The sequence below is a fragment of the Hoplias malabaricus genome, chromosome Y (assembly GCF_029633855.1).
Source record: "Hoplias malabaricus isolate fHopMal1 chromosome Y, fHopMal1.hap1, whole genome shotgun sequence".
Lineage (NCBI taxonomy): Eukaryota > Metazoa > Chordata > Actinopteri > Characiformes > Erythrinidae > Hoplias > Hoplias malabaricus.
This window is the reverse complement of record NC_089820.1, coordinates 9137020-9164519: the sequence shown is the minus strand read 5'-3', so window position 1 is coordinate 9164519 and position 27500 is coordinate 9137020. Positions and strand designations below refer to the sequence as shown.

Here is a 27500-nt window from a genome sequence, read left to right as displayed (position 1 = left end):
GATTATAAAACTGTGTTGATTTCATGTGCCCCGTTCCATCTCCGGAACTATGTGGCACATAGTAGCCAGTGTCCTCTTCTGTGCAGTAGTATGTTGGGGAAGCAGCAATAAGAAGAGGGATCCTGGGCGACTGGACACATTGATGAGGAAAGCTGGTTCTGTGCTGGGAACAGAGGTGGAATCCCTAATATCAGTGGCAGAGAGAAGGGCCCTCAGTAAACTGCTGATCATCATGGACAATGTTGACCACCCTCTGCACAGGGACTTTCCCAGTCCTGCTCCACGGACAGATTCAAGAAGTCTTTTGTCCCTCAGGCCATATTTAATTTTATACCCAGTTCAGAATTCTACATTCAGTTCTGTATTCAATATTTGTTGCCAGTATCTTATATTTACATATATTCAGTATATAGTTCTATATTTCTATTTTTGTTATCTTAGTTTTATATCTTACTCTTGCATGTGGAACAGCTACTGGATGCCTTGAATTTCCCTCTGTCACCAATAAAGTATCTATACGTAACAAATCAAAATAGTCTAACTCATTATTAACAAATATTGTTTCATAAATGAATCCTCATTATTAAAAAAAAGAAAAAAAAAACAGGCAAAAATAGAAAACGTTCATTTGGTGCCCACAATCACAGTTCTCAGGGCTGCCACAGTGCAACCCGCAAGATAGCCGAATTTGACAAGATCCAGTTCACCACAAAACAGCCGCATTATTTTCTCCATCCATAACAGAGTCATCATGGATTGTATTCCCAATAAACCTAGCTTAGTACGTCTGATTTGGGATCATATACATTTGAGACACAGTGTTTCACATCACGTTGTAATGTTTAGAGGAATGCTAGGGGTGTGTGTGTGTATATATCAACACATTAAACTTCATAACTATAGTTAGGGTGACCAGACATCCTCTTTTACCCGGACATGTCCTCTTTTTTAGACTTTCACAAACGTCTGGGATTTTGTTTTTCTAGAGCTTACATAGAATTTCGAGAAGCATTTTGTTCACAAACTAGTCCCGCCCTCCCCTACTCTGATTGGTTCACTTGAGTGAGAAGGGGGCGTGGTGAAGTAGCCTAAAATATTCGGATTGGACGGTCTGAATGTAGAGCTACTGTTATTGGTCGATAACCTTCTCTGTAAACATTTAATTGGCCCTCTTTTTCACATTCTCAGACCTGGTCACCCTACTATAGTAGAATCAGGTACAGCTCATGTACTGTATATAGTTTTTAAAAATACCAGAAACCACAGTTTGACGATTTCTCTCTTTATTATCTGTTAGTGTATTAGAGTATACAGAGCTCAGAAAACATTAAGCTTCTCTTTTGCTTTCTCGCCAGAAATTAATCTCCAGTTATGACATTCATGCACATATAGACAGCAATATAAGTGTGTGATTATAAGATAAATACAGGAACTTTATCTCCAAGAGGACTAAAGCTAACAGAACCATTCTAGATAATTTTGGAAGAATACTCTAGATATTTACAGTGAATATAGCTCAGCTCATGCTTCTGTAGTGCGTCAGAAAAACCAAAGACAAAACTTTACTGTAGGTCTTCATTCATAAGGCTACATAACACCTGTATAAGGCTTTTAAGATACATGACCTAAGCATAAACATCGATAAAGTCATAGCCCAATAAGTTCTCAAAAGCTGCTTTAGTCAGTTTCACCCCAGAATGAAAGTTAGTACAAGTTCAGTGTGTTATGGAGCCATCATTTCTGAAAGACCTCAGGGCAGAAATGATTTGGTTGAAGATTGAAAATCCTCCTTTTTCTGAGAATAGATCCTAATCCAAATGGTAAATGAGTCAGAAAATGCAGAGAATTTCACCATTCAATTCACAGCATAATGCCCAGGGGACAGACAGACACAAACACATATATAAACACATGCACACACACACACAAGAAAAATATACACATAAAATTTCATACAAAAATAATACAATAAGCAAAAGTGCAGTATATTTACCTAACCATTAAAACATCATCTCCCAGTAGTACATTAAAGCTTCAGTAACTGAGCTGAACCTCACTCTGCTGAGTCACATCTGTGTCTGCTGTATAATGCTGCATAACCCTCATAGTCACCACTGACAGAGTCAACCTACAAAAACAGTAGATTTATAGAGTCCCTTCACAGTAATGTCAATAACTGTGTGTGTGTGTTTAGCGTGTAGTGTATTTGTGTAAAGTGTGTGCGCATGTGCACATTTGTGTAGTGTTTCTGTTGTATGTATTTTGTTTATAGTGTATATAGTGTTTTGTACGTGTGTGTACTGTGTTTGTATTGGTGTGTGTGTGTGTGTGTGTGTGCAATGCATTTTTTTGTAATGCCATTTGTTAGGTTTAAATCTTTGGAAAAAGCTCCTGGATCTACACAAATGAACCAAAACTTTAAGACGGTTGCATTGTTTTTAAGGTGGAACTGGAAATTGTGCTAAAGGTTTTCACACCTGCAGTTTTTAGCTCTGGTTCGAGACAGTTAAGTTGTTCATAATATTGGAGAATTTTCCCACGGGTTAGTTTGTTTTTGCACAGGAAGCAATGCAAGTTCACCAAAATGTGTCACTGCAAACCACGTGAAAATGGTCTCACAGACTGCTCAGACCTAACGGAAGCAGGAGCAAAAGCAAAAATAGAAGAAGGCCCTATGTTCTGGAGTAGTACAGTTTTCGTTCTGTTTCTAAAATTAGTGACTAATCATTAACCAGTTCTCAGTTTACCTGCTCTGTTTACCTGCTATGACCAATACACAAATTAGCCCTGGCTAGGGGAGACGTTTAGCCCAGACAGCTGATATCTGGATAGAATCAGGGTTGATCATGTTCTCGCCTTTATTAATTAACCACTCCAGAATTTGTTTAAGCTACGTACAGTATGGTGGTTTTGGTCTGTATTCAAATGCGATTACTTATCCAGACGCCTGTGTGGACATCAGTTTAATATGTGACACTGATTTACACATCACATCAGACAGGCAATCTTAATGTTTTGGTTCATCAGGGTAAAAGACTGCTCAGTTACACCAGGGTTTGTTTTTACAAATAAGGTGGAAGAGTTTGAATTATGAAGTGACATAATTCCTGGTACTTGTGGCACAGTGATTGCATCTAAACAGAACAAATATACAATATATCATAATACATCAAATTCAAAAAAGAAACTAGTTCAAAGTTGCGTAGTATTATAGGTGAGTTCAATCTGCAGATCTGTTATCAAACATCCTTAAGATGTGTAAGTAGCTAGCATCAGCGGCATGGAAAGAATATGGATTTGAACTATAAATCAAATATATTTAAAAATAAAATAGATATGAGCTGTAGCGAAATGTAAAGAATGCTGCTCTGGTTTATAATTTGTCCAGAGATCTTGCTGAAATGTAACACTGCATATGAATACCATGTCTATGAGAATCTATAAACACATTCATAACATGCTGAAGCACATCTATAAGATAAGATATTATAGATGTGGTGATAAAAAAATATGAAAATTTACTGCACATTATACTTATGTTTGTTCTGCAGTAGTATTGTAAACAACGCATTAATGCTTATAATGTAATGTCATGTAGTGTTCATAACACATAGTAATCATGTATAATGCATTTTTGTAAACAGTTTTAGCTGTGTTTGAATGCATTATAACATTTTATGAAAGTGTCAAATTGTTTGTTTAATCTAGATGCTAATAATGCCATAAAAACCAATGTGATCAATACTGTTAGTGATCAATAAGCTTATACTCATTTCTAACAGTTCCACAGAGAAAAGGCTAATACTGCGGAATGCTACTCTAAGCTTTGCCAGGCTAAAGTCACTCAGCAGTGAAGAACAACAGTTCAGCTTTGTAACAAGGGTCCCACTTTGCAACAACTGTGTAACTACACATTAACAACACCTGTAATGACAATGTAATTACTGACAGATTACAGTAGTACAGTTTTCATGAATACATTTTTCTCCAATACACATGTCTTGTTAGGCACTGTATATTAGCTTCAGTTTTTTTTTCCTTCTTTTTTTTATATTCAAAATCTCAGTTTAGTAGCTATGAAGAGACGTGTGCAATTACATGTAATCATGTAGTATCGAAACAAATGTGTAATTACATAACTGAAGCTGATACATGTATATTTAAATAAGCTGTACAACTGTACCATTGAGTACCTCAACAGTAATTTCATTTAATATGTAAATACACAGTGATTACAGACACATTATAAAGTAGACCAAGAACAGCGCCCCCTGACTATTATAGTTAAAAATGTCACTGTTCTGTTCAGTAGTGTTTCAACTCCCTCTGTTTTTCCAGGACACGGATTCAGCCTCATTCCAAACCAAGGCTTCTGGCCAAAACAAAGGTGAGTCTTAAAGACAGTCCCAGAGTGAGTCTTAAAATGAGTCCTAAAGCAAGTCCTGGAGCGAGTGTTAATCGAGTCTTTAAGCGTGTCCTAAAGCTAGTCCCAGAGCGAGTGTTAAAGGCAGCCTCAGGGTGACTCTTAAAGCGAGTCGTAAAGCAAGTCCTAAAAATAATCAGAGTGAGTCTTTAAGCAAGTTTTAAAGCAAGCTCTGAACGTGGCTGACTGAGTACTAAAGATAGTCTTTAAGCACATCATCGGAAAGGCGGTTTGGTCATAATTTGCCTGAGAGAAGGTTGTGGAACCAAGTTCCAGGAGGGTCTGGTTGATCCTCTGCATTTTCAGGGAGGAGGAACTGGGAGGACGTTACAGAGGTTGGGCTTCCCAGAGATCCGCTGAGGTTATCTGAGCCTGGGGAGTCCGGTTGCCAGGTACACTGAGGTCTGTATCCAGTGCTTGGGTTCTCTTGGAGGTCCTGGTGTTGGTTTTCATCAGCAACACCTGGTGGCTGGTTTTGAGGCCTGTATCCGGGAGTGGGGCTCTGGAGGCCTGTGTAAGTCACCTGGGTCTGGGCAGAGTCTTCAGAGCCACTGGAGGAGCCAGATGTATCTGAGGTGTTGTTACAGTCATCGCTGACCAACTGGTTGTAATACCTGAGGAGGGCAGGATCGTCCGAGTCTGTGTCCACTTCCACGTTTTCATCATTCTCTACTTCCTCCTCCTCTGGCACAGAAAAGATCTTACCCGAATCCCATTCCGGACTCTCCACGATGTGCACCAAGCTGTGTGGGGGTGGCTTCACATCCAGAGGAGCCTTGACACACACACACACACACACACACCAAATCCAGTTAAACTGGACTAATTCATCTCTAAAGTCAGTTTAAAAAGACTAATTCAGCAGTATATCCAGAAGAACAGGGCCCATTGTAATCTATATTCAGGTATACAACAACAATTCTGTTCTAAATCCAATTAAGCAGGTCAAATACAGCTCTTAATGTAGTTAAAATGACCGGTTCAGCCCTATGTCCATTTAAACAGGACTAAATAAGCTCTGAATCCAGTTAAACAGGACAAATCTATCATAAATTAATCAGTTTTGTTAAATCAGACAAATGATAAGCTACTGATACTTTAATCATATTTCTACTCCTGCGTTGTAATGTTTAAAATGACAGCTCCTGTTACCAGAAAAGACATGATGGCCAAAATCACCAAAAGTGAAGGAAAGAAAGCATGAGAAAAATAAACAATAATAAAGGTTTTACTGGAGGAGCTGTCCAGTCTCCTGCAAGTTTGGGTCCAGGAATCTCAGGGTAGAATGCCTTCTTCACCCTAAAATAAACAAAATTATTATTATTATCATAATTATTAACAATTATGATCAGCACTATTACCATTACTACCATTATTTCTGCTGGATAAAACACATCATAAAAAGTGAAATATCTTGAAACTTAATTTAGTAAACATATCTAATATTCCTCATGAGATTATAGTAAGAATATTAACAGATTATACAAAATATTTCTAGACTATTTTACCTGTTCTAAGTGTTTTTTATATAAAAAGAAAGTGTCTGTGGACAGTTCTGTTTCATGCCTCCTGACCACCAGAGGCAGCAAAGTGTATGGGTCCACCTCCTCTGCCAGTAGCACGGATCAAGACAAGTGTCACGTGAGCAGAGCTAGTGCCTAACGAATGCAGCCTCTCTTAGCACACTATTACTCTCAATCTCCCTTCTCTCCATGTGAGTGCTTAAATTTGTGAGTTCTGTTGCCCATCTTAGCGCGCCTCATTCACCATGGCTTGTAAATTGTGCTTAACCCCGCTCCAGCCGTACACTGGCCACAGTCAATACCCGTCTTGCTGAGGCCTGGTGCATCTCCTCAAGGCTCTTATTGAGTCATTCTGACAATAACTCCTTCCAACAAGTGTTTCACAATCCTCCATCTAATGGATGCTTTCTTTCTCAGCACCACTGCCCCAGCTCACCACTGAGGTGCTTTGATATGGCATCAATGGATTTCTTCAGCAGTGCACTGCCCCCTGTGGTTCTCCCATACACTAACCAGATAAGCCTTCAGTTGTGGGCCTAGCCCCTAAAACCACAGATCTCCAAGCAGAATGTGGCCTAGGTTTGAAATTCACCATCAGGAATGTGAGAGCCCCATCCATATGTCAATGGTTGACAAAGAAGGGACTTATAGAAGGAGGAGTGCAGTAAGTCAAATGAAGGAATGTGTAATTCACGAGATTTCAAATAACTCCAAAAGAGACTTGTCACTTTATTTTTTTTGTTTGTTTTGTTCAGTAAGAAGTTCCAGGTTTGTATAAATTAAAATGTTAAGAATAGAGTAGAAGTTGGAAGCTAAAAACCATGTAGGTTTGTAAATATCCTCATCTACAAATCGGTTGCACTGCAGAAAATTTTTTGTGAACACCTGGCTATTAAATGCCAAAAGGTGAGAGCTTTTTTCCAATTAGTACACTACTCCTGGTGAGTTGCCAAGGTACTGTCCCCTCCCTGTGGTACTGAAATTCCTCCTTCAGCTACTGGAAAAGGCAAAATCCTTATTCAGAGTGAAAGTCTGTGTGGCTTCTATTTCTGGCACACATGATGGAGTGTATGAATCATACTTGGGCTCTCACAAGTAGCTTTCTCAAGGGCACACGTCATCTCTGGCCATTTAGGAACTCACACAGCCCGCAGAAGAATCTGCACCAGGTATTTGTTTACTAGTGCAGAGCACCATGCTAATGTCGGCTGAACTCAAGTGGGTAAGAAGGACGGCCTTCTTACTTGCCTTTGTCACTGAGAAAGATGTTAACGAATTATCAACACATGTGCCAGCTCTGACTGCTTAAGGTGGAAACCCAATTTCTCTGGTGTCACCTTGTGGCCTGTTCCAGGATTTTGTCTAAAGTTTATTAACCAGTCTCTGGAAGAGTCTGTGTACACTGATTTTTCAGAAGCATTCTTCAGCATTCTCCTGATTCTACATAGTCAGCATGACTTCAGTGGCCTTTAACTCCTCTGTTCTATCAGCATCATTCAGCCTTGACAATGTACTTCTGTACTCCGGACTTTGCCCGCAGACGTCATCCATAGGCTTCGCCACCTCAGACGGTCAGGAGGCATGACACAGAACACTAGTTATGAATGAAACTATGGCTCTATTGATGCTGGATGACTGCCAGAATGCCGTCACACAGATAATGTGTGTTGACTAGCAGAGTGTGCACGCCCACTCTTATATGGTGGGTAGTGTCACACGTAAGCTTGTTTGTATAGTTTCTCTGTCCAAGGTACAAGCAGAGGAGGTGGATGCATAGTGTTCACTCCCTCTGGAGGTCATCCAATAATCATACAACCACAAACATGCACAACATTTTGATCCTAAAAATCCTCATGTTTAAATCAAGGTTCTCAGAGGAAATTACCTACAATTAGTCAAAATTTAATAATCTACAAAACCTTTTCAATAATCCTCATTTCTCACATCAATCTCATAATAGTAAACATAAGATGAACTGAAAAGATTGAATATAATTTAACATAAGATTATCTTACAGTATAACTAGTAAAATGTATTAATAAAACAATACTGTATATATTTTAGAGCATAGATAAAGAGAGAAGGGATACCATTCTCTTTTTGTGAAACAGAAAACACTGATGATAATGAGGCAGAAAGACATCAACCCCAACGCCACCAAGATTTCAACCAATAGATCACCTACAAAAATAAGCACACATTACACATAAATACATTCAAATAACTTGGTAAAATCACCAGATGACAGGGTTAATGTTTGGAATGCAGTCTAAGTTTATCGTTATTGAAGAAACAGGCCTGGACAAACCTTTCTGTCCAAATTTGGCATTTTTCATTTCTTGACAAAATCTCAAAACACTAGCAGCTGAGGTAACATTCCATCCATCCATCCATCCATTATCTGTAACCGCTTATCCAATTTAGGGTCGCGGGGTGTTCAGAGCCTACCTGGAATCATCGGGCGCAAGGCGGGAATACACCCTGGAGGGGACGCCAGTCCTTCACAGGGCAACACAGACACACACACATTCACTCACACTCACACCTACGGACACTTTCAAGTCGCCAATCCACCTGCAACGTGTGTTTTTGGGCTGTGGGAGGAAACCGGAGCACCCGGAGGAAACCCACGCGGACACGGGGAGAACACACCAACTCCTCACAGACAGTCACCCGAAGCGGGAATCGAACCCACAACCTCCAGGTCCCTGGAGCTGTGTGACTGCAACACTACCTGCTGAGCCACCGTGCCGCCCCCGGTAACATTCCAGGGTGCCAGAAATGTCTGGTTCTAGTGACTTACTATGTAGGAGATAAGATATTTTTCTGGAAGTGATGATTTATTCACAACAGCTTTGTACATATATTTATATATGTATTTGTACTGTATCCCACAAAAGCATTGTTTGAGTCATTTAATCATTTACATCAATTAAAACAATTCGGTCCATTATGAAATCACACATTTCATAACATTCATTCATTCATTGTCTGCAACTGCTTATCCAGATCAGGGTCACGGTGGGTCCGGAGCCTACCCGGAATCCAGTCCAGTCCTTCGCAGGGCGACACACAGTCACATTCACTCACACACTCATCTACGGACACTTTTGAGTCGCCAATCCACCTACCAACGTGTGTTTTTGGACCGTGGGAGGACACCGGAGCACATTTCATAACAATTCAATCCAATCAGTTGTATTATTTATTTATTCACTATTTATTTAAACTGCATGAATATACAGATGTGACCTCAGGAATGGTTTATACAGTAGTGGATCATAGACAAAAATATATTTATTTTTAATTTACATAAGAAACTAACTAAGAGAATGGTTTTGGCAAAAATGAACAAGCAATACTATACCGAATATTAACATAACCAATTATACAATTCTAGAATTATTGCTATTCAAATGGGGAATGACCAGCATCAACCTATTAAGAGATTGTTATATCTCATGCTGTATTATACTGACTCCTACTGGCCTAAAATCTGTATTAAACATGGCTGCTCCAATACAGGCTGACACAACAGGGCATTAACTGAGTCATTCAGGGAGCACAGAGCCACTAGGTTCTTCATCATTTGTTTGTGGAACTACATAGAAAACATTTAGACTTAAGATATGTCCTGCTGGCAAAAACGACTGACTGTGCATTTAAAATTGAGTGATCATGTCTCTTACTGTCAGACGACACCTTAATGGCCACAGTGTCTCCGCCCCCTTCTCCAGCAGAAGTGTACCCCTTCACAGTGAATTTATAGAAACCCAAATTCAGACCTTTCACTGTGTACGAGTTCAGCTCTGGATCAGGAACTTTACCTGAGGACAGATCAGACATATTAGTGAGAAGTTTGATATAAATTACGTAAAACAGAGATTATAAGATCCAGAGATTGACCTAAGGGCTGTAGAGACTCCTGAGACTGATCTATAACCTACAAGGTTTAGAGACTTCTATAATCTATGAGCCTGAGAGACCGACCTATGACTTAAGAGCTCTAGAAAGTGACATATGAACTATGAGCTCTAGAGACTGACCTATTAGCTCCAGATGTGAACCGTTGACCAAGTAGATGATGTAGCCCTTGATGAATCCTCTCTGGTTGGCAATGGTCTCAGGTTTCCATGTCAAAAGCACATCCTTACCTGACTGCTTGGCGGAAAGGGACTTGACAGAACGAACAGGAACTGCAGAAATACATATGAAGTCAATCTTAAGTGTAATTTTAAGTCTGTTTAATTCAATGTATTATTTGCACTGAATGTATATCAAGCTATAAAATACTTTAAAGCAGTGTTTCTCAAACCTGCCCTGCATATTGCTTTTCTTTCTCCCAAGACACTTGAACCAACTTATCAGTCAATTGACTCGCAGGAAATTAACACTAAAATATGCAGGACTGTTTGCCTCAAGAACCAGGAGAAAAACAGGGAGAAACATTGCTTTAAATTATAGTTTATTTTGCACACATCAACACATTAATCTCCACTAGTTAGCTGTTAACTGAGTGAATGGCTAGACTTCCTTTCTCTCCTAAAATACACAGAAAGGCACATCACATTTAGCTCAGGTAAACTTTTAAAGATGTCTTACCTAGTTCCTCTCCGTAAACACGATGTCTCTGTATCAGGACTGTGGCTTCATCATTCAGAGCAAACACAGAGAGTGTGTACTGCACTCCCCCCTCCAGAGAGCCTACACACACACAAGTTATTTTACTATGTGGTTAACAAAAAAAATTAAATGTATGAAACTTTGAATGTTAAAGTTCAAACATAAAATATATTAAAATGACAGCATTACAAATATCTCATGAGCTGTTTTTATCCATCTATACAAAAAATGCAGATAGTGGAACCTAAAACCCTCTTTTAAAGACCCATATTCTACAGTAATTGTTTTGATGTAAATAAAGGACACTACCATGGTGGGGAAACACTGTACTCTTTGGTTTGTTTACATTCAGAAGCTCCTAGTTGTTTAAGGAGAAAGAGCATGTTTGAGAGAGAAAAAAAAAGGCTTGTTTGTACGAATTTGGAGACATTCCCAACTTAAGTGACACAAAACAACAAAAATAAGTCAATATTACCAACCTATGGAGGAGGAATTAAGAAATATCCTTATTTTGGTTCATAGTTTCAACGTTTTGTAAATACGCAAATGGTGAGGAAACATTTTATAAAACTGTGTGGTTTTTATTTTTAATTCATGAATGTCACATTTAAATTTTTGCTTTTGCATTGTGGCTGTAGACTGAATGGGAGGTGCTAGAATGCTGTAGGTTGAATGGGCAAGGTTACAGTGCTGTAGGATGGATGGGAGGAGCTAGACTACAAATTCAGTCCAGACCCCGTCCTCTCACCTGACTGGATGGTGGCACTTGTGTTTGCCTCTGGAATCTTCAGCCATTGAACAGTGCAGTTATCCACGCAGCCAGTAGGAACCCACTCAACAACATAGCCGAGGCTAGCATTGGTCCAGGGTTGCCAGGTCAGTTCTAAATCCCCACCGTTGCCTAACAGCCGCGATTTGATCTGAGAGTCTGCAGGAGTAAATATAAACTGTACACACTGACAGACCACCAAACATTCCCTGCTGCTGGTGAGCTTCTATAAAGAAGTCATTCAACGCAATAAAATGTATCAAACTTTTGTTATGAATTATGATCATTTATTACTAGCACAATAAATTTACTTGTTGACTTCATGAAGCAGAAACTGGATCATTAAGAAATAGCCTCCCCATGTTTCATACATGCTTAGAAAAGAGTCTCAGATACATTTGTGTCACTACATCTGTATAAAAATGTAAACAATCAGTGGAGAGACTGACAGATAGTTCCTGTAGTAATAACAACCATATTATCAACCTCTTATTGAAAGGGGATTTTACCTGCTTGGAATTCTGGAACAGGCATGGCAGTGAGACGGGAACGACCAGCTAGGTTACGTGCAGCCACAGCAACAATCACATCATCTATGTTATTGCCAAAAGTGATAGGAAAATGGAATGTAGTCGGCAGGACAGGCAGAACTTTCCAATCATCCTCCACTCTGTCCCTCTGATGAACTTCATACATCGTCAAAGCACCATGAGTGTCACTGGGAGAGAGCTGCTGGTGAAAGTGAGAGAGAAAGAAACTATGATTTCTGAATGCAACATCGCTGAGACATAAATATAAAAATTATGAGGTAACATGACAAAGTAAATCTTACAAAATGATAACAAAAGAAAAATGTAGTTATTTTAAACATTTTTACTTTAGACCAAACACTACAATCATTTTCATTGTTTAAAAAAAAGCCAAATGAAACGATTTCATTGGCTATATTTTTGGTGGATACCTGATAGAAAATTATTATTATAAATGTATTTTCATACTTTCCACAGAATCTGCCCAGATTTCTCACTGTCCCTCCAAACCCAAACATCTGGAGATTCAGGACCTAAACCAATGCAAATATTATTACACATGTTATACACATTATTATATTGTGTCCAGTAATAAAGTAATTTGAAATTCAAAATTTTCATAAACTAGCCACTATTTAACATCAAAAAAGTATTTGACCCAAAGAAATCTATGTGACGGACAGGTATACATTCTGATTTAATTGAATTTGAATTACAATATTGCATTAATTGTTTAGAAATTACAGTAATTGACATAGTACATTTTCATAAGATCAAATTGTATCTGAAAAACTAACAATTGTAAATAAAAAGGAATATTATTTATATGTAGATTAAAAATTGTTTATAGACTTGAGCTATACTTTCTGCACAGATAAGAGATATTTAAAGTGCGTGTGATGTGTAAAACAGACAAACTAACAGTCTATTTTGGTGCGAAATTGGTAGGGGGCGCTCCAATCGCCCCATTTCCAAAATCGGAGCCGAGAACCACATCGAATGTACAAAGAATATTCCTGATCAGGCCTTAGTCCATCTAACATGATGGTGGACAATCCCACTCCCTCGTAGGAACGCTATAAACACAAACACACACACGCATATACACATTATAACCCTCTTCTAAAGGAGAAATTTTTTGGCTCATATTTGGTAGTAAATATGACTCGTAGCACTTCTAATGTAAAAGGAGTATAAAGTAATGACTTACACTACTAGGTGGCCCCCCAGTGGTGAAGTTAACCTCACATTTCATGTCCAAAGATTTATACTCTGGGACAGTCCAGATCCAATTAATGTTAGAAGTCCATGCCTTAGGATCCGCAGAAAAATTCACTGGAGCAAACAAACGCACTACACACACACACACACACACACACACATCAATATATACATTGTGCTTTGTACATATACACTAAACAAATATCAATATTACAGGTATTGAGGGTTTTTGAACATTTGCTTTATAAGGTAATATATCTGTAATTAAATATTAATATCAATTATACAGGGTTATATGAGTGTGTGTGTTTATATGAGTGTGTCAAACTATAGAATAATAGTTTATATTATTATTAATAGCTCTCTATGTGACATTTACCGCGATTAATGATGTGGGCGAAGTCATGAAGCTGGACTTTTCCCAGAGCATTTTCAGCAATCAAAGTCCAGTTGTTTTCCCAGCGTTCGAAATGGCAGACTTTCTCGTCTTTTTCTCTTTTGGCCTCACGACAGGGTCTAAATAACACATAAACACAACCACTGCATGTGGGGGACCATTCCATGTAACATAAACTGGTTCATTCAGAGACCAAAATGTATATATACTATGTGTGTGTGTGTGTTTGCCTACGTCTGTGTGTTACCTGCCGTTGACTGTGTAGCGTGTAAGTAAAGATTTCTTAATGAATCCAGTGTCTCGCCCTTTTCTCCAGTGGCACACAGCTCCCTGCAGATCTCTTGTTTCACACACCAAATTTTCATCTCCTGGTGGGTCTGAAACACACAGATATACACACACACAGCATATAAAAACACACATCCATACATATCTTCAACATACATTTTCCTTTATTTTTATTAGAAAAATCTAGGTATAAGTTAAAAGGATAAAATTATGACTTCTTCAGTCTTCCAGGTGTTTCTTGCTAACACTATTAAAAACATTCCTAAAAAGGTTTTAGATGTAGGACAAATACAAATATTTCTCTTTTAAAACAACCTTCTGTAGGAATCCCTGAATCACTTATTTTAAGGTGTATCCACTGTAAAAACATCATTAATGATGAAAAAAGTTGGGGATTTGACAGATCATCACTGTTCCACTCACAGCCCACGAAAACCACAGCTCCACTGATGACAGCGTAGGAGGAGGTACATATGATGTTGGTTCCAGTTGCTCTGGACTGGGGCAGGTTTGTTGCTGTGGCAATGAAGGTCCGGCTGTCCAGCGCGGTCACTTCCAGTTTCTTATTCTGTGTCTCAATGCTCCCAAATAGCTCTTTTCCCATGATACAGCAGAAGGACACATTACTGCCTACTGGGACCACTTTGTCCTGGGGGAACATCTGGGCCTTATCCCGAACATCAGAACCTGAAAAAGAACATTTGTCATCACTGTTTAGCTCCTTATGTTAACAAAATTTGCAAGCGGCACAAAGTTATGAGCCTCAGTCATGACACAATCTGGGTGTGACCTCAATTTTGCTTTGTGTGTTTCTTTTTTTGTTTGTTGCAGACTGTGGGTCTGTGATTGATCACATAACTGTGCTCTACAGTTTTAAAAAAAAGACGGTCAAAAACCACCTGACCAGACGTTCTAGGCTCTCGCCTAACACCTGGGACCTAGACGAACAAAAGTTTAGACCACGGTTTAGAAACTTAAAATTTAAGTAGAGCCAATTTTCTTCTATTCCAAAAAATAATCAAACCATTTTGGAAGCCACAACATTTCATGTCCATTCAACTGATGTAACATTTTAACAAATTGGCTAAAAATGTCTCAGTATATATTAATAGACTAGTATAGGCAAAAAGAACACAGTTACAATTAGGTCTTAAAATTAGGGGGAGTACATTTATATTTAGACTAATCCATAGCTCATTAATCATAAACACACAACTCATTTAAATAAAACTTGTTTAAAGAGTTTTATTTGTTATTTTTTTCATTTAGACATTGAAATTAACGAAAGATAACTGAGGAAACCTTATCCATTTACCGGCTTCACTTTTGTAAACAGAGGTCAACTGTATCAGTCAGTACAGAGGAGCTCAGGCTATGTTCCAAATATAGCTCCCTTCTCGCTACACAGTGCCCTTCACAGATTATAAAACTAAGACTACCACAGCAACCGCTCTAATTGTTTTATAGGAAGACATTAAGTGTACAGCTGAATATAAATGGCTTAAATATCAGTATACAATACATTAAATTATTTTGGTGCAGAGACAGTTATTGTATGACCTGAGACTTGAGATCCAGCCTGTTTTGCAGCACTACTTTGTTCAAATTAAAGCCAAAACTGAGAACAAATGTATTTAAAATAAAGAATAAATTATATACTCCAAGAATGTTAAACACGCCGGTCCAGCATTTAGGACCATTTATTGTTATAAGGGAGTTGTTTGTGTTTAAGGGAGTTAGTTAGTTGTGTTCAATATTTGTATTTGGCATTTAAATGTGAATCTGATGTTGTGTAGGTACCTGGTATAGTCTGCAGGGGGCTCCACTCGCTGACAGACTTGTCCACTCGAGCTCGAATCTGAACTGAGTGAGAAGTGCACTGCAGGGGAATCTTGGATTTCCAGGTCCAACCAAACTGCCCTGACACAGGATCAGCCTCAGGGCTAACTGTCTCCTGCACGTACACACACACACACACACACACACACACAAAGTTAAACTAATTAAACCAACCAAACTCCCCTCAAATAAGGCCAATCACACACACAGTAAAACCAAGTCCAATCAAACTGTCAAATAAGTCAGTGAGATACTGAGTATGGTGAGTAGACAGGAGTGTGTGGTGCTTGATTTTCTGGAGCTGGAAAGACAGCTGTGCTTCTCTGGGTGTGTTCAGTTTAACTGCACTGTTTGTTTTGACTGCAGATCCTGAGAACCTCTCATAAAGAAATAAACCCTTATAAATCCAGCTTTATACACCTCAAACACGCCCTGAAACTGAACTGCCCTGAACACTCCTCTTCCTAACCTCTGTTGTTAGCTGTTCCTAAAGCAAAACCACTCACACTCATAAAAAGTGCAGAAAGACACACACACACACATTTTCTATTTCCTTACATTCAGCACAATATTTTTCAAATCCGTGCGGAAGATTTCAATGTCAAAAAGAGTTGAGTCGCTCATCCACGTCACAGAAAGTGTCTGAGATGAAAAATCCTGTGTCACTGATACATTCCGGGGAACAGAGGGACCTACACACACACAAACAAATTAATATATACACTTAGTCAACAAACAGCATACACTCTACATACACAATATATTGTGAGACAGCCATTATACTAACACCAAGTAGCCGTATCTGAGATTCTGTCCTGAATCTTTAAAACATGATTACCCCATGTTGTAGGGGAACCTGCTCCATGGAGCATAAACTGGTTCATTCAGTGTGAATGTAATCTGCACTTTATAATAAAAAAGTACAAAATAATCATTTCCATGAAAACTATTTGCTACTTTTTAGTGTTAAATATGACTAACTGTATCTTTGTATAATTGTATTTTTTTAATCACTCTTCTCTGTGTGTGTGTGTGTGTGTGTACTCACCTCTGTGTGTAAGTGTGTATGTTATTTGAAGAGTTAGTAGTAGCAGTGCTTTAGTCAGCTGCATGATGAAAACTGTCAGCATGCAATCCTGTAAAACACAAACATTATTATTATTTGCAACGCCAACAATCTACCAGAAAGAGCAGTGTACTCTGGAGAGTTGGAGCGCCATCAAACACCTCTGGATGAGCTAAAATACAGGATGGAGGGAGGGAGGGGGAGAGATAGAGAGAGAGATAGAGAGAGAGAGATAGAGAGAGAGATACTCTTATGAATTCCGTCAGCTGCTGCTGGTTTAAGAAGATGTAGTTCATTTGAGAGAACTGACACGAATCTAAGAACGGCTTATTTATCTCCTTTATTTATTTGGGCAGTTCAGTGGCGTAACAGAGAGTGTCACTGTCACACAGCTCCAGGGTGCAGGGGTTATGGATACAAATGCCTCTGGACCCAATACTACCCTGAACAGAATGAAGTGGTTACAGAAAATGAATGAATTAATAAACAATTAGTATCCCTTTAGAAGAAGACTACACATTTAAAAGTTTATTGTTTACAATCTATTTATTAATGGTTATTAACGAGCTTGCAGTTTGCCAAATAATGAGCCTACATCCATCTACACCGGTAAACCTCAGATCTCTGGATACTTACCTTATTTTGTCTTCTCCGTCAGTCATCATTACCTCTGTCAGCTTACTCACCAAGATCATTCAATTAACCACATATAGAATGTCTTTTAAACACCGATGATAAGGTGATGTTTACCTTAACATGTGAAATCAATTCATTCACATTCTAAAGTTACAGATATTGCTTTACCTCGATTTAACATCTTTGTGTTAAAAATGATTAATGATGTTTAAGGTGTTAACAACCTAATTAATAATCACGTAATAAACAAATTTTTAAAGGATTAATAAATCTTTATAGGTTTAGTCTTTAATTTAGAGTGGCACAAAATATTTCTTTGTTTTCTATATAGACCACAGTCCTGGGAAAATGTATGCATGCTCCTGAAAGGTAAAAGGGGAAAAAGAAATCCGATCAGACCCGACCAAATTACTGCACGAATAAAAGAACAGTACAGACACTATTGGGAAACTCAAACTAAATCACAGAGTAAAATGCAATGTTATCTGGCCCTAAAGCGGCAGTACACTGTGGCACAGTACCTCAGCACAGTGACTGACCGAGACCTGAGAACCACCCTGACCAGGTACAGACTCAGTCAGCACGGTCTGGCCATAGAGACGGGCAGACACAGACAGACCTGGCTGCCTCAGGAGCAGAGACTCTGCCAGCAGTGCGGCTTCAGTCGACCCGAGACAGAGCTGCACTTCCTCACAGAATGCCCAAAGTACACTGAGATCCGCAAAGAGTTCTACATTAAATTTAGTAAAATACACCCGTGCTTCAAAGCCCTGACCCCCACAGACAGACTCCCGTATCTCCTGGGAGAACAGAGAGAGAGCTGCACTCTCGCAGCCCGATACGTCCTCGCCTGCCATCGCAAAAGGGACAGTGAGTGACCCTGTCAAACACCCAAACACACACACACACACACACACACACACACACCATATATAACCTTTTCCCCCAGTTCCAGTCACTGTGGTGAATGTTGCCGGGTGTTTCCAAGTTCTAAAAAGTTACCCCCTGTATTTATTTAATTCAACATTTTATTGTTTAATTCAATGTTTATGTTCTTCTTAAATTTTAAATTGTAACCCAGGCTTTGACAATACAAATGTAACTAACTTGTCATGTCAATAAAGCACCTTGAATTGAAATTGAATTGAAAGGAAAATGTGCTGGAGAGTGCAGAAAAACAAACTGATTTACAATTCACACAGACATGAGAAACAGAAAGAGATAGAACACTGAGAAAGATAGAACAGAGAGAGAGAGAGAGATAGAGAGAGAAACAGACAGAAAAGAGAGAGAGAGAGAAAGAGAAACAGACAGAAAAGAGAGAGAGAGAGAGAAAAAGACAGAAAAGAGAGAGAGAGAGAGAGAGAGAGAGAGAGAGAGAGAGAGAGAAACTGCAACCAAACTCCAGTGTTTTTTTCCCCTCTGGAAATGTTTTGCCAGACATACTGCATTTTCCAGTAAATGAAGGAGTGTTTTTACTTTCTCTCTCCCTCTCCATTCTCTCACTGACACCCACTCACCCTTGTTTCTCTCTCATCTCTCTTTCAAACTATCAGTTTTTACTGTTGTTCTGATAGAACAACAAACAAGTTCACACATGTTCATGAGGACAACTGTACACCTGAGACAGAGAAAGAATGAGACTTACAGAAACACCAACAAACACAGAGGGTAGCTGACAGAACTCACAAGAACACATATTGAGAAACAGCTTTAGTCTGTTAATCCTAGGTTAGTCTAAAAACTTAGTCAACTGACTAGAAATCCACCAAATTCCACCAACAGAAGAATAGACAGGATGAAATTCCAATAACAGAGTTCTTTGACTGTTCATGGTCCTATATAAAGCCTGGGTCATTACTGAAAGACCCTTGGAGAACCATCGCCTTAAAAACAAGAGCAAAGAGAAACTAGGAAAGCCTAGTTTAGCCGGACCGCCATTAGCCATTAGCCATTGTCACAGAGATGTTTATGGCATTTCAAAAACAGGAAAGCCCATAATACATACCCTTGTCATTGGAAGGTCTGGAGACGATTTTGTGCTTTATATCAATGTCTTTGTTTACAATAATAACAAACTACAAAAATAGTCTATCTTATCATGTGCCGACAGTGTATGTACATTGAGATGGCATTAAAGCAACGTGTCTACCAGAAAGCAATAAGATAACATTTAAGTTTTTGAACATTTCTTAAACCAAGCACCTTACACACTGAACACTAACGTTCATTCTGTCTTTCTGCTCCGGGGCCTAACCTCAGTGACACCTTCCAGCTGTGACATCACATGCACACTAGAGATGGGCGATATGGCCCTAAAATAATATCATGATATTTCAGGGCGTTTTTTACGATAACGATATTCTTGGAAAAATAATTTCCAGAACACATTTGCAAGAAGATAAATGATATATTATTATTAATTAGATTCAATTCAATTTATTTTTTATAATTTAATAATTTAATATAATATAATATATATATATATAATATATAATAATAATTTAATATAATATAATTTTGTAATTTAATTTAATTATTATATATAAATAGTTTTGTACAAATCTAACAATTTCAAATATTCAGAAGGAACAACAAATAAATGTGTAAGCATTTACTTATTTTGTAAACAACAAATCACAAAGAATCACAAAGATTCTGACATTGTATAAAACATATTATAGAATATGTATATTTTATATCCAAACCACCTCCACATGACTGAAATAACTAGGCTTTTGGAGCAAATTCTTTGAACGCAGGGCAAATTTCCACCGTCGTTGCTGTGCTTAAATGATTCACATAATGCCATGTTACGTGTAACTGCATGACGGCATTATGCAAACAAGTCAGAATATCATTATAATCACGATCATTGGAAAAAGTTTTGCGATATTACTGAGTACGATACAATTTGGTACAGCCCTAATGCACACCCTGTGTATGAGAATGTCACACCTAAAAATCCACCAATACGAGAACACATTGTCTAAAGATCCACCAACAGGAGAACACATGAACCTATTAGTCTTAAAATGTAATAGGGGAAAAATGTATCTAACTGGCACTGCCTCAGTTAGCTGGCTGATTAAGTTTGAAAGGCTAACACATTGCGAAACACTGGATGGATGAACAGCAGTTGAATACTGGATGATTAACAGATTGCAGAAAATTGGACAGTTAGCTGACCAATGACTGTGAACGACTGATAACTGACATTATAAACTGTCAACAGTCAAAATGATTACTTACCATTTATGTACAAATGACTGCTGGACATTTTGACTAGTATCGAGATCAGACTACACAAATTTAGGCAGATTTTGACACCACTTTGTTGTATATGACAAATTTCTGGCATCTGACAAATATGAGCGACGGGAGCAAGGAATGAGCCGTGTAGTGTGACATAATCAAAGAACAGAGGTGTGGCATCTGGGATGCCCAAAGACACCTCTTCTCCTTTACAGACCCTAGTCGCTAGCTACATCCATGTACATTTTTAGACATTTTCTTCTCAGAACACAGAACCACCTTCATCACAAATAGCGCTTATTTTTATTCATCCCTGATATTAAATTGCTGCTGTCTGCAGTCTCTAGTGTGGAAGATAGAAGTTCATGTTCCTGCACTACTTCTGTTCAACATAAACAATGTCTGTCCAACTACTGACCAATCACAGTCATTGTGGTCTGCGTCAAACGCAATGCGTAGTTACATTTCTGGAGAGGTGCGCATCAAGTGTATGTTCAGTGCAGAAGTATAAATTGAGCATTACAAACTCACACAAGAACATGAACGATGACAGATCTGTGTCAAATGTGTAATGTTGCCAGGCCCCTGATCAAACTACAGCATGAATTTATGGCTCTATTACTACAAAATCTGACATAGCGAACGTTATTAAAGACAAAAATATTGTGTAGTCTGATCCAGGCATAACTTACCACTGAACAGTTTATAGACAAACTAACCACTGAACATTGGACATCGAACAGACCACTGGATATTGGACAGCTAACAGGCCACTGGACGGTTAACTAACCAAACACAGTAAAAACAGAGGCATTGCTCCACTACAAACCACAGCAGGGTTCTTAAAAACATAGCTAAATTTACTCTAGAATGTCTCTCTCCCTCCCTTCCTCTCTCCTTTCTCCTCCCTCTCTCTCTTTCTGCTCCACAATAAAATCAGCTTAGTGAGTCAACACCAAAAGAACTCGGGCACAACTGGAACATGGGGCTAATTAATCAAACAGGATCCCCCTCTCCGGACATGACTCAGCACACACTGCTGGAATCACCATTCAGACAACTTAAAGAACACACTCTCAACAGGAAATAGATATGTGTGGGAAGTGTGGGGTGAGAGAGTTAGAAGACACCTGTCATCTATTACACTTCAAAACTCAAACCAGACAGTTTTCAGCTTCAGAAAACACCAATAACTAAGTATATTTTACCATGTCCAGTCTTTGCCTTTTTTCTAGTTTCAATATGTTTACTGTCCATTGAATATATATCTACCCATCTATCTCTATCCATCAATCCAATCATCTGAAGCTCTGCAGCCAACCCTACTCAGTTTAGTCCTAGATGATTGTTGCATTTTTTCTAATAGCTTTGTATATTCTTCTTTAGTGTCTATCTCATTTTCTTAGTGCAGGCTTTTCTCCAGCTCTTGATTTCAGTGGCAGGATGGAAACTACTATAGATTTCTTCAGATTCAAAGTGAGAGTGGAGCTGGATTTAATGTATCTGTTTATCAGGGAGAGGGCTGGTGAGACTCCAGAGGAGTATATGAAGAAGCAGGATCTTCTCTCAATTTAGCCAGATAACTAACCAAAATCAATCCTTTCTAATAAGAAGAGAACTGAGGGACATTCCAGTGGGACAGTTCTCAACTTTGATCTTAAGTTAGCTGTTTAAGTGAGAAATGCTGTTTTGTAGAACAGTGCCCAGGTCTTGCATGTTTGTTATGGATCACATAACTTTGTTTATCTTTTAATCCATTTTTAACTTGGATCTTCCGCTGACCACTGATGTGAGAGGCCTTAAAACAAATCAATGTCCAACCACAAAGTTAACACTGGCAGTGGACCAACGTTCATCATTAACCTCCTCCAGTCACTGGCTTGGTAAACAGTACGCTGAAGCTAACGAAGCCTTCGCTCAGTATTAACACTAGGATGAAAACACATACATTTGAAGGTTTTTGGGCCTTAAAGCTGAACTGTAAAACATGACTTGTGTTTTAAAGGGTAAAAACTGTTTGACATATACTTCCTATTTACAAAGGCATTTGTTTATGAAAAATCACTCTTCTAAAACGCAGAGGCAATAGAAAGTAACTGTTGCGCCATTAAAGGCAAAAATCCATTTTTTAAAAATTCCTCACAATTTGCTCGCTCTAGAGTATGGTATGTCTACATGCTCAAAACCAATTAAATATCTTTATGAAGCCTCAAACAAAAATAAAATGAATATATAAATAAACAAAAGGGAAAGTGCTAACAACATGAAAGTAAACACAGAGCTACAAAAGTGGTAAAAAACTAAACAACTTGAGTTATAAATGAGCTTCTGTGGTAATTCAAACCGAGAATAAAACCTTACAGACAAGTTATATTTCAGCCACATACAAACAAAAGTTGGTTCCACCTTAAAAAAAACTCTGAATAAACAAACCAGAGAACAGTGTTTCCCCACAATTGTAGGCGCTGCTTTTAAGCTGGTAAATCTGAATAAGAAACACAGGTGTGAGAAAATAACTGGAGCATGATTTAAAGCAAAGGTCTCAAACCACCCTGGCCTGCGGGCCACATCCATCCCATAAGGCCAAGTCATATGGCCCTCAAGCTTTCAAAATGTAGGTTTAAATCTGGCCCAGATCTCAACTGCTATTGCACAACTAAACAAACATGACTGTGCACTATGTAAGAGGAGAGGGATTGAGGAGTCACCCATCTTCGCAAAGATCAGCGAGGTGTCTCAGTTTTAGGCAGCTCAAATCAGAAGGATTCAGCTCCAATTCACTTGACGAGTGTACAGAAACGTCCGGCAATGCTCAACTTGCTACATGATTTAGAAGAATAAAAGACTGATCTGAGGCAACTGAAGGACCACTGTCTTTGTGCCCCGGCAGTGTTCATTTTGTTAAATATGACAAAATATTAGTTGACAACCTATTTTTCAAAATCAATACTAGATGACATCTAAATTGAAATAATCTTCTGAAGACGAGGACTATGACCAAATGCTCTGCAGTTTTTGTCAACAAATAAAAATAAAACTATGAAAACTGACACCACTAACTGATATGATAATGACGAGTTATTTCTGATTTGAAAACAGCCACTTACATTTTTTTTTTTTTTTTGGCACCAGGCTTTCGTAAACACATTAGTCCATTTTTAGTGAACAAACAGATTGGAGAGCTAGAAAAGTTTATTACTTGTTTTGGGGTTGTTGTTGTTTTTTTTGTTTTTTTTTTTTGGGGTTAAATTTTTGTTTCTCTTAAATTTTTCTTTTTAACGTTTTAATTTTAGCCCAAAACTTTCATTTCCCTTCTGTGCAGCACTAATTTTCACCCCAAATCATGGAGACATCTGTGAACAGGATCAGTGTTGGAAACTGCTTCTTTTTACTGTATGAGTGTTCTGGGCTCAATGCCAATGTACTTTACCCAGCACACACACACACACACACACATACACACACACACACACACACACACAGTCTCTCATTATGCCCAACAGTGAAATGAAAGCCTCCCTCTGCAGAACCCTGTAATCTCTAGAGCTATGAAAAGAAACATAAGGTAAACACCAACAGAAGACAGGCAGGGTGTAGAGTCCTGAGCTGAACTTTAAAAATGCATCCTTCATTCAACACTCAAGTCGATAATAATAATAACAAACAAGAGCCTGAGTCTGACAGGCAAAAAATTCTATTCTTACCCTGTTTATAAAGACTGAAATAGTCATTTACATTTTATTTTTACTGCATAAAGCATCTATTTTTTTTAAATAATCCACTTCTTGCTTCAAATCTCCACCAGTCATTAGTAGCAAATCAGCACTACAAATATATTGAATAACGTATTTAAAATTGATTTGAGATTCATTTAGAATTCCACAGTAAAACAGTCAATTAGAGTGTGTAGGGAGATTCGGGACACTGCCAGCTAAATGCCTAAACACTTCCGGAGACTTGTGACATGACATCAGCGTTGTGAGGGTCAGAACCTAAATCTTCTCTCAGAGTCCAGAACAATAGAAGTGTTCATAAGAGTTTAGGAACCACTCCAAAAATGTCACTCAGTCTTACACACATTCTTACGGTGAAGTATAACCAGTTCAATTTCTCAAGTACATGTATCGTACCAAGTAAAATATTACTAATATTTCCAAACATTATGAGTACTTTCTAATCTGTTCCACTTACTTTCTTATTACAGAGCTCATAATTCCCATCTCATCTAAGTCTCTGTTGTTTTGTAACCGGATCACACCAATGATTTTAGCCTTAGATTTTTTTATTTTAGACCAAAATATTGATCCAGAAACAGAAGAACAGAGAGTGTCACCTTGCAGTTCCAGTATTTCCTGAAAAGATCCACTTTATCAATACTTTTACTGCAGTCATATTTTTACTACAGTTAAAACATATTGTGTTGTTCATGCAAAGTAGCAAAGGCACAGTCCTATGTCAGGTTTTGGACAAATTATTTTAGGAAACACCTGTGCTTACTGTAGTATGTATTATATAAGTCTTTATTAAAGAGTTCATTTTCAGTGTCACTGTATTTGACAGTGATTTCCTGTTGAGTTGCTTTCAGTGGAAAAATGTTTGTCCAGTCCTTTATGTTCTGTACTGCTCTCTAAAGTGCTTCCTGGAACCCACGCCATACACATAACAGTCATGGCCAAACAACATTCTCTCAACTGAGTAGGATGTGTAAACACAGAAAACACACACACACATCATAGGACTGCAACAGTAAAATCAGCCATCACCTAATAGCATAATTTCAGTCTCAAAATAAAATGTGAGCCATTACAACTGCTCCAATTCTACAGAGCTCAGATTCAGCTCAGACATCATTTTATTGCATTTAAAGCAAGTTTTCTGAGGTTATTAAATAAGATTTTAATAACTATTCAACGTACATTTCTGAAAAACAAACATACATATACACAGTACTGTGCAGATGTCCTAGGCATCTAAGATAATTTATATATTTAAACTAATGCCTTCTCAGTAAGCGTGGGGCTTTTAAAAAGTTATATATAATCACAGTAAATACAAAATAATAATAATAATAATAATATAAAACAAATATGATACATTTTTTTCTATAAAGTAGTAGGTGTGAGTGAGTTTGAAGAGCAATGTTTTGTTCAGATTCTGCTTGATTGCATGAATTTGTTAAATCAACAACACACATTAAAATCGTTATTTATTAACCGCTAAAATTAGGTATTGGACGATAAAAAGTTAAACCAACACGTTCACACACAGAATATCACACTTACTGGAATAATGTTATTTGGTTTTATTCTAAAAAATTACATTCTATTTGGGTTTTAATTGTGATTTGTTTGTTTTTACACACACACACACATATATATATATATATATATATATATATATATATATATATATATATATATATATATATATATATTTATATTTTATATTTTTTTTCCCAGTACTCATAAGTGTTCAATACCCATTCAATACCCATCAATTACCCAACCTTGTTGAGACAGAAAGGATTTATCTCTCCACTTTTCTTTATCACAATGGATAATATGTAGAGGGGTTTACTGCCTGCCAGATCAGTGTAAATTGATTGAACACTTGGAAATGGTCAAAACAAGTAAACATCACCTGAGCACAGATATTACCTGTGGCAATCACCAGCTTAGTTAGTGGCAGTATTTAGTTATTTACATGTAAAAAATATCATTAGGCTTTTCAGCTTGTTCCTATATTCATAAGTCAAACCTTTCTTGATATGCACTGTGGAAATTGATAATTCTTCATAAATGTCAAGAAGCCAATTTAATGAACAGTGATATCATCAATTTTTAATATCTAATATTGCCCCATGGTACATATTCAGGGTTCATTCTGTTCTCAATCTTTCCTCAGTGCTCATATAATATTCATAAACATGCCTAAGTTTCTTCAGTACTCATTTTTCTTCAGAAAACAATGAAATATTCCGTTAGAAAACTTACACAGGAGACATTACAGATGGGGCTATAACTCATTATACAAATAAATGTATTAAGGTTATAATAACAAAAAGTATTGTTTTTAAAGTGTTTTAAAATATTTCAGTATAAATATATTATTCCTTAACATAGCATAAACACACAATCAGCACAGCAGCACATATAACCCTAAATATGACTTAACTACGGTTAACTACTCAACATTTCAAAGCAGATACTCAGTATTTGATCAAATCCCAGATTAAATGCTGAAGTTATTTCGGTAAACTTTTCGTAAATTAAGAATGTAAAAGATCAGGTATGAACACAGTATCAAACCAATTAAACCACAAAAGCAGGTTCAATATTCTGTAATGAAATGTAGTTACTATTAGTTTGTTGTTTCTAAGGCCTTCCACACATACACGACTTTTTTTATATCGTAGATTACTTAAGCTATTTATTTCACTTTTTAAGAAAATATTAACAGCTTAATTCTATGGGATGCTTTGACAGTAACTTGTATTTTCATACAAAAATCACTCGCTGAAAATAACTACGTGTTGTGTTCTTTTCTCCTCCCGTTTCAGACAAGCCCCGCCCCCGCCGTGCAGCAATTGGCTCACGGTTTCTGTTCAGCGCGCTGTCCGTCACTCGGAGTGCAGCTTACTTAAAGTGAATGTTGACAGTGGCCAATCCCCTGCCCTCAAAGGCGGGCCGTGCCGGATAACGGGCGGGAGAAAAACTACGCAGAGAAAAAGAAGCTGTAATCGCGGATAAAATACTGAAACGTTTACCTATAACGGCGTTGTTCCAGCTCTTCGTATATCCACAGAACCGTTTAAGAGCCCCTTACAGTCCCAGACAGCGCCGATTTAAAGCGCTGAATTCACATTACTGCGTCATTAATGTCGCTAAAACCGTTTAACAACGAAGAGAGAGCCTCAGCGCGTACACGAGT

General features: G+C 37.9%; 1 protein-coding gene and 1 pseudogene across 2 annotated transcripts; both read right to left on the bottom strand.

Annotated features, from left to right (window-relative positions):
* Positions 1-27500, bottom strand: part of LOC136677908 (uncharacterized) — a 256856-nt pseudogene that overhangs the window by 28800 nt on the left and 200556 nt on the right.
* Positions 1275-27500, bottom strand: LOC136677855 (leukemia inhibitory factor receptor-like). Of its 2 annotated transcripts, none has more exons than XM_066655528.1 (18): positions 27337-27500; positions 16662-16749; positions 16172-16305; positions 15575-15728; positions 14198-14461; positions 13734-13863; positions 13469-13605; positions 13079-13221; positions 12791-12944; positions 12337-12401; positions 11848-12070; positions 11318-11497; positions 10549-10650; positions 9993-10142; positions 9636-9773; positions 8037-8127; positions 5656-5722; positions 1275-5198 (listed from the first exon to the last, which is right to left on the bottom strand). In XM_066655528.1, exons 2-18 carry the CDS (start codon positions 16741-16743, stop codon positions 4659-4661), a joined length of 2754 nt encoding a protein of 917 aa, XP_066511625.1. In that variant the 5' UTR covers positions 16744-16749; positions 27337-27500; the 3' UTR covers positions 1275-4658. The 2 variants fall into 2 exon arrangements, with proteins under 2 accessions (XP_066511625.1, XP_066511626.1); XM_066655529.1 differs by having other exon boundaries at positions 11848-12067.